Source organism: Anomaloglossus baeobatrachus, chromosome 3, assembly GCF_048569485.1.
Source record: "Anomaloglossus baeobatrachus isolate aAnoBae1 chromosome 3, aAnoBae1.hap1, whole genome shotgun sequence".
Taxonomy (NCBI): domain Eukaryota; kingdom Metazoa; phylum Chordata; class Amphibia; order Anura; family Aromobatidae; genus Anomaloglossus; species Anomaloglossus baeobatrachus.
Window position 1 is genome coordinate 655,850,426 of NC_134355.1, and position 13,189 is coordinate 655,863,614.

General features: G+C 52.5%; 1 protein-coding gene across 1 annotated transcript in view; it reads right to left on the bottom strand.

Annotated features, from left to right (window-relative positions):
* TDRD6 (tudor domain containing 6) overlaps positions 1-13,189 on the bottom strand; it is a 277,890-nt gene that overhangs the window by 46,311 nt on the left and 218,390 nt on the right. The window contains exon 8 of the mRNA XM_075341613.1: positions 8,260-8,334. Coding sequence (XP_075197728.1) covers positions 8,260-8,334 — 75 coding nt within the window. The remainder of the gene's footprint in view (positions 1-8,259; positions 8,335-13,189) is intronic.

Sequence of the window (13,189 nt, forward strand, 5' to 3'; positions counted from 1 at the left end):
TCTATGAAGTTTTGCTTGGACTTTGGGTGAGTTGAAGTCAATATTGGCATCCTTTTGGGGTAGATAGGACTTTTTTATATAATCTCTTATTGTATATTTTTCAGGAAGGTTCATGGTGCAAAAATGGCAATTCTGAAATTTTCTTTTTCATGGCGTGTGCGAAAGGTCCCCTTCCCAAATTATTCATTACACATAGAACAGGTAGTCAAATAAGATAGCCAGGATAAAGTTCTTTTGGGTAATATGTACAACAGCATGTAATAGTGAATATAAGATGATGTATGTATCATGCTGAAACTGAAATCCCTTGTGTGACATAATAGTAGGATTTTTGTGTACTCACCGTAAAATCTCTTTCTCTGAGTCTTCATTGGGGGACACAGGACCATGGGTTATGCTGCTGTCACTAGGAGGCTGACACTAAGTAAACATAAAAAAGTTAGCTCCTCCCTAGCAGTATACACCCCGAGCCGGAGGCGGGCTCAGATCAGTTGGTGCACAAGCAGTAGGAGGAGTACCAGAATCACCATACATAAAAACAAGTTGTAACTAAAACAATGCAGCCGTGCAAACAAGAGGTCTATGAACATAAGACCGCTGAAAAATAGCAGGCAAATGCAATTGAACAACCAAAAAACCAAGCAGGGTGGGTGCTGTGTCCCCCAATGAAGACTTAGAGAAAGAGATTTTACGGTGAGTACACAAAAATCCTACTTTCTCTATCGTTTCATTGGGGGACACAGGACCATGGGACGTCCAAAAGCAGTCCCTGGGTGGGAATACCGAAAAACCCGCAGATAGGAAGAAAACAACAACCTCCCTCGGCGGGCTGCACTATAATTGAATGCTGCCACCCTATTACAGGTGTGCAACTGCTGCCTGCAAGACCATTCTCCCAAAACTAGCATCTGCCGATGCTTGGGTGTGAACCTGGTAGAACCTAGTAAAGGTGTGCAGGCTAGACCAGGTGGCGGCCTTGTAGACCTGGTCGGCCGACGCCTGATGCCTAATCGACCAAGAGGCTCCCACTGCACGGGTAGAGTGCGCTCTTACCCCCCGCGGCGGAGACTTGTCCCGAATCCGATAGGCCTCTGATATGGCGGAACGGATCCATCTGGCAATTGTGGCCTTGGATGCCGACTCACCCCTCTTGGGACCAGAAGGGAGGACAAACAGACCATCTGACTTACGGAACGGCGCGGTTCTGGAGACATAAATTCTAAGTGCACGCACTAGGTCCAGGGTGTGCAAGGACCTCTCCAAGCTGTGAGAGGGGCCAGGACAGAAGGACGGAAGAACGATTTCTTCGTTAAGATGGAACGGGGAGACCACCTTTGGGAGAAAAGCGGGATCTGGCCGGAGAACCGCTTTGTCCTGGTGAAAAATCAAAAAGGGGGAACGACAAGAGAGCTGCCAGCTCTGACGTCCTGCGAATAGAAGTGATGGCAACGAGAAACACCACCTTCCAAGACAGGTGAGAAAGGGAAGATTCTTGCAAGGGCTCGAATGGGGGACCCTGAAGTGACCCTAGGACTAGATTAAGGTCCCACGGCTCTAGAGGCCGACGGTACGGCGGTGCCAGGTGGGCCACTCCCTGGATGAAGGTCTTAACCTGTGAACGAGCGGCCAGTGGCTTCTGAAACAGGATTGATAACGCCGATATCTGGCCCTTTAGTGTTGCGAGCGAGAGACCCGCATCTAGGCCTGACTGCAAGAATGCCAATAGGGAAGGAAGGGAGAAGGCAAGTGGAGAAGAAATATTATGTTCTTCACACCATCTGAAGAAAACCTTCCACGTGCGGTAGTAAATTTTTGATGAAGATGGCTTCCTGGCCCTAATCATTGTCTGTATCACTCTTGAGGAAAAACCAGCCTTAGCTAGAACCCAGGATTCAATGGCCAGGCCGTCAAATTTAGGACCTGTGAGTTCTGATGGAAAAGAGGTCCCTGCTGCAGGAGATCTGGACGGTCTGGAAGGCGCCACGGAGCGTCTGCGAGGAGCTGAGTTAGTTCCGCGAACCATGCTCACCTGGGCCAGTCCGGAGCCACTAGGATGACCGGAATTCCTTCCGCCTTGATCTTCTTGAGGACCCTCGGAATTAGAGGGAGCGGAGGGAAGATGTACGGGAGACTGAACTGGCTCCATGACAGGGTGAGGGCGTCGACTCTTAAAGCCAAGCGGTTGCGGCACCGCGCTACAAACTGCGGAACCTGACGGTTGAACCGGGAGGCCATTGGGTCCACGTCCGGAACTCCCCATCTGTCGCAGATCTGGTTGAAGACTTCCCGGTTGAGGGACCATTCTCCGGAGGCGAGGCCTTCCCTGCTGAGGAAGTCCGCCGCCCAATTGTCCACGCCTGGGATGTGTACCGCTGAGATCAGGGAGTGATGACATTCGGCCCAGTGCAAAATCTTCTTGACTTCTCGCATTGCCCCGACACTTCTTGTGCCGCCTTGGTGGTTGATGTACGCCACCGCCGTCGCATTGTCCGACTGGATCCTGACCGGGCAACCCTGTACTAGGTGCCGAAACTGCTGCAAGGCTAGTCGGATGGCTCTTATCTCCAAAATGTTGATCTGGAGACAACTCTCCCTCGGTGACCATCGGCCCTGCGCTGTGTGATGCCGAAACACTGCTCCCCAGCCCTGGAGACTGGCGTCGGTGGTTACTATCTTCCAGTGGAGCGGGAGGAAAGACCTTCCTGATGCGAGGTTGCGTTGATTGAGCCACCAAAGGAGGGAATGGCGTGTCTCCGGCGAAAGATGAAACCTGCGGTCCAGAGAAAAGGGAGATCTGTCCCACTTCTTCAGCAAGGCCAGCTGGAGGGGCCGGAGATGGAACTGTGCAAAGGGTACCGCTTCCATCGCCGCCACCATACGACCGAGGACCCGCATGCCGAACCTGATGGAAACTTGGCGCTGACGCCGGAGAGCGCGGAGGCCTCGTTGTAGGGAGGACATCTTCTCCTGTGTGAGGAAGACTCGCCCTTGGATGGTATCGAATACCATGCCTAAAAAGGTGATCCGACGGGCCGGGGTCAGAGAGGACTTCTTCCGATTTATCAGCCACCCTAACCGTGAAAGGGTGTTGATCGTGACCTGAACCCCAAGACGACAGTCCTCGAAGGAAGAGCCCTTTATCAACATATCGTCCAAGTACGGGATGACCATGACACCCCTGGAATGCAGGACGGACATGGCAGCAGCCATGATCTTCGTAAAGACCCTGGGTGCGGATGCGAGGCCGAAGGGGAGAGCCGTGAACTGGAAGTGATCTTCCGCTATCGCAAAGCGGAGGAACTGTTGGTGAGAGGTGGCTATCGGGATGTGAAGATAGGCGTCTTGAATATCCAGCGATGCCAGGAATTCGCCTACCTCCATGGACGCGATGACGGACCGGAGTGACTCCATTCGAAACGGCCGAGGCCTCACCGACCTGTTTAGAAGCTTTAGGTCGAAGACGGGACGGACAGAGCCGTCCTTTTTGGGGACCACGAAAAGGTTGGAATAGAACCCCTTGAAACGCTCTGCGGGAGGGACTGGTACCACGACTCCGGCTCGGAGGAGGGAGTCTATGGAGTGAAAGAACGCGCGAGCCCACGCGGGAGAGTCGGGAGGGCGAGATAGGAAAAAACGTCTCGGTGGCTTTGCTTCGAATTCTATTTTGTAGCCTGATGTGATGATCTCTCTGACCCAGGCATCGGCGGTCAGGGGGATCCACACATGCTGAAAACGAGACAGACGCCCTCCCACAAGTCTGGCGCTGTTGCGCGCCGACCGCGAGTCACTTGGAGGAACGTCGGCGGTAACCAGAAGAGGATCTCGTGGGCTGGCGGGGGCGTGAACGCCAGGCGGGATTGGTCTTGAATGACGGGGTCTTCCTGTCTCTCGGAGGAGAGCGGCTTTTCCGCGGCTGGGGATTGGAGTTGAAGCTGCGAAAGGGCCGGAAACGAGCGGTGGGGCGCCGATTCTGGAAGCGCTTAGGGCGCAATTGGGGGAGAAATGTACTCTTTCCTCCCGTTGCATCGGAGATCAGCTGGTCCAGCCTATCTCCGAAGAGACGCTCCCCTAGGAAGGGCAGGGAAGTTAGTGACTTCTTAGAGGCCGCATCCGCGTTCCAGGACCGGAGCCAGAGGGCTCGACGGATGGCCACATTGTTGCTGGCGGCCTGGGTCGCGCAACTTGCAGACGCCAGGGCTGCATTGAGCAAGTACTCACCCGCGAGGGAAATCTGCGAGGCGATGGTAACCAGGTCCGGGTTGGCAGGAATGGCGCGGAGACCGCAACGTAGCGTGTCCGCCCAGGACATCAGGGCCTTCGCAACCCAAACCGAGGCAAAGGCCGGAGAGAGGGATGTGCCCGCTGCCTCGAAGGCGGAACGGGCCAACCTGTCAATAGTACGGTCCGCAGGGTCCTTGAGAGACGTACCGTTAGTGAGTGGAAGGACTGTGTGAGAAGACAGGCGGGAGATTGGGGGGTCGACCACCGGGGAGCCTGCCCAATCCTTTCGAAGACCCTCAGGAAAGGGATAATGCAAATCGATGGACTTACCGCTGGTAAATACCCTGTCCGGCTGTTGCCTGTGGCTGCGCAGTAACTCAGCGAATTCTGGATGTCCGCTGAATGTGTTCTGGGCCCGCTTCACCCGCTTAAACGAGACCTGGGTGCTCTGGGAGGAGACTGGGTCCACCTGTACCTTCAAGGTCTGGTTTACTGCTTCTATCAGGCTATTCACCATGCGCCGAATATCAGCCGCCTGCTCTGAGTCCTGCAGGGGTGCCGCATCGGAATCATCATCGGAGCAGTCAGAAGCCTCCCTGGAGGACTGACGGTCTGGACCTGGGGATGAAGGTGAAACCTGGGAAGAGTCTGAGGACGAGACCTGGCGGGTCCGTTTTTGAGCAGCAGAGGAGGACCCTGCAACAGGGCTCACCTGCTCCGGAGGCGATTGCGCCGGGTCTGCGGGAATCTGGGCGAGCGACGGCAGCAGGCGCAGAGCTTGCGCGATGGTCCGAGAAGCCTCAGAGAGGGAATCTACGGACTGGGACAGGGACGCTAGCCAGTCGGGGGGGCGGGACGCAGGGCCCTGCGGCATATGGCGCTGTGGCGTCTGCGGTATCAGAAGCGTTGGCCGCGGAGTCCTGCGGAGGCTGTGCGTCTGTAGAACAGACGGAGCATAGTGGGGCGTCCTGACCCTGGGAAAACTTGGACTTGCAGGAGGAGCATGCAAAAAATAGTGCAAAGGGGGCCTGCTTGGATTGGGTGGGCTTAGCCTTAGGCATGGTGAAAACAGGTACTCTCCCTGGTGGCTGCTAGGAAGGAGACAGGAGAGGGTTAACTCGTCCCTAAACTCAGAGAATGCTGCCTAGTGAGGGCTACTCCTTAGGAGCAGAGCTTACCCAGGTCCTGCGTGCTGCCCACCAGTCCAGAAGGGGAAGTCCAGGAGAGCTGGCCAGAAGAGTCAGAACGCCGGCGCGCTGCAGCCTCAGGGGACCAGAGGCAGGCTAAAATGGCGAGGGGACGCTGGAGGAGGCTGGGGGAGGAGCAGGATTCCGGCGCGAAAACCCGGAGGATTCACAGCCCCCACCATCAGCCAGGAGGCAGAGCAGTGGGAGGATACAGAGGGAGACGACCGGCGGCCAATAGCGCTGCAGCGGGGCGTGGCTAGGACGCAGGAGCGACTAGGCCGAGACCGGGGACTAAATTTATGGAGAGGGCCGGGGGAAAGTGCAGGAAAGGTCGGTCCTACCTGCAATCAGCGGCGCCGGCCCAGCGACGGATGCGGTGCAGGCAGGGCTCCCTGCCCCTGCCTGTGTACAGCGCTGCTCGTCCAGGAAGGCTCCGGGGGAGAGCGTGCTGAGGCAGGGTAGTGGACATCATGATGGGGGTAGATCAGCCCCCTATCAGGAGAAGGCAGCATGACAGGGCCCCATCTATTACACACGCTGCGGAGATTTCCATCCCTGCTGTACTCCCCTGTACGCCCTTTGGGGTGATACCGCAGGGCGAATCAGGGGTGCCCACAAAACAACCTGCCCACACGCGCACCCCCGGGAGTGGTACCACGGGGACGGGCGGGGGAGAGGGCCCGAAGTCTCAAGCCCCCTGCGACCCTGGGGAGTGGTACCCACAGGGCTGCGGAGGATGAGTGAAGCGAATACCTGCAGAGAAAAAGACGACAGGTATGAGAGTGATGAGCGGCGCCGAAATAAAAGAAAAAAGCGCAAAAACATACATGGCTGAGGGGGGCCGAGACGGCCCACATCAGCCTCCTACGACACTAAGCTAAAACTGATCTGAGCCCGCCTCCGGCTCGGGGTGTATACTGCTAGGGAGGAGCTAACTTTTTTATGTTTACTTAGTGTCAGCCTCCTAGTGACAGCAGCATAACCCATGGTCCTGTGTCCCCCAATGAAACGATAGAGAAAATACAGTTATCACTGAGGAATTTATAGATATCTGAATCGCTGAGATGTTGAATTGCATGAATATTTGTGCGCTTCCAGTGAAACTCATATGTATAGCGCTTATATTCCAGTCAGTGGTAAATGCGCAACTACTAGGGGTATTACGGTACTGTGTGTTATCCAAGGCAGGAGCGATTAGTACAAGTGATGGCATTTGGTAGAGCTGTCTTTTGTAAACATCTAAGCATGGCTCATTATGCACATCATGTGATGCCCCAGATGACTTTGCTCATAGGAAATGCTGGCCTCCTTCTTCCTCCATGCTGTATCTGCTATACTGGTCTCTTTAAGGCTACATTCGCACGCTGCGTTTTTTGCTGCGTTTTTTGGTGCAGTTTTGTTGTCAGGACTTACTGACATTTGACTTCCCAGCAAAGTCTATGAGAAGTCAGATTTGCTGTGCGCACATTGCAGGTTGTCAGCATTTTATTTGTCAAAAGTTTGTGACAAAAAAAATGCAGCATGTTAATTCTTCCTGCGTTTTTGTCAACATTTGTCACAAGAACGTAGCAAAAACGCATGTTGTGAAAAACGCACCGAAATTACAATTACAAGCATTTTTGTGACATTTCCAGGCTCTCTTTGACAAGGTGCAGTTTTGGCTGCAGTTTGTGAACACAAAAAGATGCAGCGTGCGCATGCAGCCTAAGGCTACTTGCATTGAACGGCATCCGTTGCTATTTGCCGCCTTGAGGAATTGACTTCTATTAGCTACGGATAGCAACAGGTGGCCTTGTGTTGCATTCATTAGCCAACGCTACGTTGCATCCGCCTGGCAAATGGAACGCTGCATGTAGCTTTTTTCTGCACTTGGCGGAGTGTCAAAAAAACGCAACCTGCAGGATTCCATCGGCGTCCGTTGTTTTTATAATGGACGTCTATGGTGGTGGATTCCGTTAGAATCCGTCATTTGACGGATTCCGTTAACACAACCGTGATCCCAAATTAATTTGTGCCATCCTTTCTTCTTCTAATTAAGGCCGCTTTACACGCTGCGATATCGTGACCGATATCGCTAGCGTGCGTACCCGCCCCCATCGGTTGTGTGACACAGACAAATCGCTGCCCGTGGCGCATAACATCGCACGGACCCGTCACACGTACTTACCTGCCTACCGACGTCGCTGTGACCGGCAAACCGCCTCCTTTCTAAGGGGGTGGTTCGTTCAGTGTCACAGCGACGTCACAGCAGCATCACTGAACCGCCGCCCAATAGAAGCGGAGGGGTGGAGATGAGCGGGATGTAACATCCCGCCCACCTCCTTCCTTCCTCATTGCCGGCGGCCGCAGGTAAGGTGAGGTTCCTCGTTCCTGCGGTGTCACACATAGCGATGTGTGCTGCCGCAGGAGCGACTAACTACTTCGTACACCGTTCAGCAGCGATATTTGAGAAGGGACCCCCATGTCACCGATGAGTGACTTTGAACATTTTTGCGACGATTCAAAATCGCTCATAGGTGTCACACGCAAAGACATCGCTAAAGCGACCGCATGTGCGTCACTAATTCTGTGACCCCAACGAAATCGCTCGGGCGATGTCGCAGCGTGTAAAGCCCGCTTAAGTCACATGTTTCTTGGCATGTTTTTTGGTTGATCCCACCTTATTTAAGTGGTGCCCTCCGCTAGCTTTTGCACAGCTCACATCAAAGGCAAGGGACACGACTGATTATTAAAATACATGTCATTGGTCGTGAAGGGGTTATCCATGAAGTATATGATTTGCATTGACTTGCTGGGAATAATTCAAAGAACAGTGAAATGATATGGAGCAGACAGACGGTATCAGACTCACCGTCCCTTTCTGAAGTCACATCTTCAGCGGGCAGCTCACACACATCCTCTGCCGAGACCCCAGGTAATGGTTGCTCTGCGGGACAGATAATCATTTGCATGTAATCACTCAATTATTATCTGCAATTAAATCAGTAAAACCCTAAAAGCCAAAGTGTTCATTATTTTAGCTTCCTGCAAAGATAAGATGCAAACACATTTTGAAAAAAAAACATACTCCAATGATCATGTTCCTGAAGAAAAACGTCAGAATGTTTATTTTTGGTGACCACCCCCCCGAGAAAAAAATGCAACAAGAGACGTTTACAAAGTCAAATCTACCCCAATATGATACCAATATAAACTGCAGCTTGCCGAAAGTCCAAGCACAAGTTTATAGATGGGTCTCAGATAATATATTGGATATATAATGTTGGCAAACACAAATAAAAGTTGTGAATCTTAAAAGCAGTAAAATTATATACATTTCCAAACATGTCTATACACAAAAACAGTGCAGTGCATCTGTATTTGTGTGTATATATAGATATATAGATACATACATACATACATACATATACATTTTATTTATATATATATATATATATATATATATATATATGTATATATGTATAAAAAAATGGATTTTTGTGTACTCACCGTAAATCGTTTTCTCTTAGCCATCATTGGGGGACACAGGACCATGGGTGTTATGCTGCATATCCATTATCCATAGGAGGACACTAAGTAGATGCAAAGATGTTAGCTCGTCCCCTGCAGTATACACCCCCTGGCCCAGCCAGGCTACTTCAGTTTTAGTACACAAGCAGTAGGAGAACAAGTAACAAAAAACATGAGTGAATACTCCTAACAAAAAAGTACTGAGAAAGAAAAAACTAAGGCCCAACAGAGCAACAGGGAGGGTGCTGTGTCCCCCAATGATGGCTAAGAGAAAACGATTTTACGGTGAGTACACAAAAATCCGTTTTTCTCTGACGCCTCATTGGGGGGACACAGGACCATGGGACGTCCTAAAGCAGTCCCTGGGTGGGTAAACAATAAACAACACAACCCAAGGACTGGAACCAGTCCTAGATAGCCAGGAGTGCCTACTGAGATAGGTGCTCCACTATCGTTTGCAGAATTTTCCTACCTAGGTTCGCCTCAGCTGAAGCCTGGGTATGGACTCGGTAATGCTTTGAAACAGTATGTAGGCAAGACCAGGTCGCAGCCTTACACCCCTGTTCCACTGAAGCCTGATGCCTAATGGCCCAAGAGGCGCCAACTGCTCGCGTGGAATGAGTCCGCAGCCCACTAGGAATGGGCTTGAGTTGCAAGCGGTAGACTTCCTGGATCGCAGAGCGAATCCAGCGAGTCAGCGTTGCCTATGAAGCTTTCTTAGGCCTTTCAGGAATGACGAACAAGGAGTCCGTGTTTCTAAAGGGGTTGTCCTGGATACGTAATATCTGAAAAACCTCACAAGGTCTAGCGAATGTAGAGACCTATCCACCCTATGGACTGGGTGAGGACAAAAGAAAGGCAGAACTATGTCTTCGTTCAAATGAAACGGGGAAGTAACCTTCGGAAGAAAATCTGGAAGGGGGCGTAGAACCACCTTGTCCTGATGAAAGATCAGAAAGGGTTCGTGGCAAGAGAGCGCTGCCAGTTCCAAAACTTGTCTGATGGACGTAATCGCCACTAAGAATGTTACCTTCCAGGAGAGACGAGCAAGAGAAGATTCCTTAAGAGGTTCAAAGGGGGACCTCTGGAGACTGTCCAAAATGAGATTGGGGTCCCATGGGTCCAGTGGCCGTTTGTACGGGGGAACCAGATTGGAAACTCCCTGGAGGAAGATCTTGACTTGCGGATTGCAAGCTAGACGGCATTGATAGAATATTGAGAGAGATGAAACCTGCCCCTTAAGGGAGCTGAGGGCCAACCCCTTTTGCAACCTGATTGCAAATAATCAAGAATTGTGGGTATCGCCAGAGGCATAGGTTGGACATTAGATTCCCTGCATCGGAAAAGGAAAAAGTTTTCCACGTACGGTGGTAAATACGGGATGAAGGCCGGCTTTTGGGCACTGATCATGGTGGAGATGACCGCGGGAGAGAATCTCGCTCTTGTTAAAGTCCAGGTCTCAATGGACAGGCCGTCAGCTTCAGGGCTCTGAAGTTCTAATGGGAAATGGGCCCTTGGGTCAGCAGGTCTGGGATGCTTAAGAGGCGCCATGAGCAATTGTACTAATTTGGCGTCCCAGGCGCGCCTGAGCCAGTCCAGTGCTATTAGTAACACCGGGACTTCTTCTGCCTTGATCTTCCTGATTACTCGCGGCAGCAGGGGCAGAGGCGAAAAAACATGTAAGGTAGACGGAAGCGACTTCAGGAGACTAGAGCATCCGCGCCGATGGACTGTGGATCACGTGACCTGGCTAAGAACGCGGGAACCTTTGCGTTCAACCTTGAGGCCATTAGATCCACGTCTGGTGTACCCAGCGAGTGCAGATGTGTGGGAACACTTCTGGGTGGAGAAACCACTCTCCGGTGGCCAGGCCTTGGCGACGGAGAAGGTCCGCCGCCAAGGTATGTGTACCGCTGAAATCACAGACCCCATCAATTCGGCCCAGGTGAGAATCTTGAGATAAGCTGTCTTGCTGCTGGTACCTCCCTGCCGATTGACAAAGGCCACAGCTGTTGCACTGTCCAATTGGACCCAAATCAAACGACCTGCTAGCAGATGGGGGAACGACCTGAGCGCGAGGAAGATCGCGCTGAATTTCAGGATGATTTCTGGGAAGGGAAGACTTCTGGGGCGTCAAACATCCCCAAGCAGTGTGGAGCCAGTATGCTGCACCCCAACCTAAGAAGCTGGCGTCCGTGGTCAGGAGTAGCCAGTCCACATGGTAGAGAAAAACTCCCTCTCGATATGGAAGAGGACTGAAGCCACCAGCAAAGTGCATACCTGACTGAAGGCGTCAGGTGAAAAGTTCGTCCAGGGAAAAGGGCCTCTTGCCCCAGGCAGCTAGAAGCGCAAGCTGCAGTGGGCGGTGGTGTGGTTAAGCGAGTGGCACTGCCTCTATAGCCGCTGCTATCCTACCTAGCACTCTCATACTGAATCGTATGGAGCGAGAGGAGTACGTAGAAGGCAGTGTACCGCTTGTTGTAGAGCGGTCGCCTTGTCTTGAGGGAGAAATATCAAGCCCTGAAAGGTGTCCAGGGACATGTCCAGGGAGGTGACGGATTTTGACGGGACCGGGGATGGTGTGACTGGAGTCAGAAGCCACCCTAAGCGGGATAGGGTGCCGACAGAGATCTACACGCTGGTTGAGCCCTTGATGAGGAGGTCATCCAAGAAAGGCAGAAACAGCCACTCTCCTGGCGTGAAGGGTACTCATGGCGGCCGCCATGACCTTGGTGAAGACCCTTGGTGCTGTGGCAGGGTCGAGGGTAGGGCTACAAATGAAAAGAAAAATAAAAAGATGTCCTCAACCGCAAAGTGGAGGAACTTTTGGTGAGCTGGGGTGATGGGTATGTGCAGGTACGCGTCCCTGATAGCTATGGAGGCAAGGATTTCTCCTTCGACCATAGAGGTAATAATGGACCATAGGAACTTTTTTGGGGACCACAAGAGGTTGGAATAGAAGGCCTTGAACCTCTCGCCGTCCGGAACAGGTACCATCGCCCCCGCCGTTTGGAGGGAGTGGATTGCTGAGAAGGCCTAGAGGTGTTTTGGAGCCTTTGGGGGGTTTGAGAGAAAAGACCAACCCGGGGATCGGGTCCGGAATTCAATGTGATAACCAGAACACACAGGGTCTCGCACGTATTTGTGGTCTGAAGCGGCAGCCCAGATGGAGGAGGACGAGACTCCTCGGTTTTTGTCTAGACTGACAGGACGAAGTGGACTTGGGGAGGGCTGAGAAGGTCTGGCCCTGCGTCTCTAGTAAAAAAAAACGTCCTGGGCTAGAGTTGAGGGAGGGAGATACTCTTTTCCTCCCGTGGCGTCAGGAAAAAAAATAAATAAATAAAAAATAAAAAATAGAGCCGGTCCAGACGATCGCCAAACCATTGGTCTGGAAAGGAGTACTGTGAGAGGCTTCTTAGGGACCGAGTCCGCTCTCCATTATTGGAACCAGAGGGTCTTACGGATGGCTATGGTATTTGAGGCGGCAAAAACTGCGCAGGTAGCAGCGTCGAGGGAGGCCTGCATGAGGTACTCCATAGCCACAGCAATGTGAACGGTTACTTCTGTGAGGGTCTGACTGGTATTCCTGGTGCCTGTGTGCGACCCACACGGAAGGAGAGGGACCCGAGGCCTGAAGGCGGAGCGATGAAGCTGCTCCACTTGTCTGTCGGGTCCTTGAAGGAGGATCAATCAAGTAAAGACAGGAGGGTCTTTCAGGCAGGCGAGAGGCCGGGAGAGGGGGGGGGGGTAGCCGTTAGAGACAGCTAAGTCAATTGGGTACCGGGACTCCATGAGATTACGGATACCGAGAGCCGGCAAAAACTTTTTTTTTTTTGAGGTTTCTTCACCCTTTCAAAGGAGACCGCATGGTCAGTAGTAGTGGAAGGGAGATCTTCCACATGCAGAGTTTGGTTGATTGCTGCAATAAGGGAGTCCATCGCAGCTTGATCGCTCGGGGAGGTTGAACCAAGGAATCATCCTGGTACAAACATCATTCCCCTTCCTCTGGCTCCTCAGAGACCGCGGAACATGTGGGAGAACCCCATCTGTGTACCCCCGAGGGAGCACCATGGGGGTACACAGGGCGAATTCTTATAAGAAGGACCCTCTATAGAGGTGTCATCAGGCTGCGTTCTGTCCAGGAGCCCCGAGGGGTGTGAGGACGATGTTGCATAGCCAGCACCAGGTTCTGGGAACTGTGCCCATTCCGGGGGACTGGGAGCTGTAGGCTCAGGGCTGGCAGCAGTTAATGCGGTGGTGGCGGGGGGAGA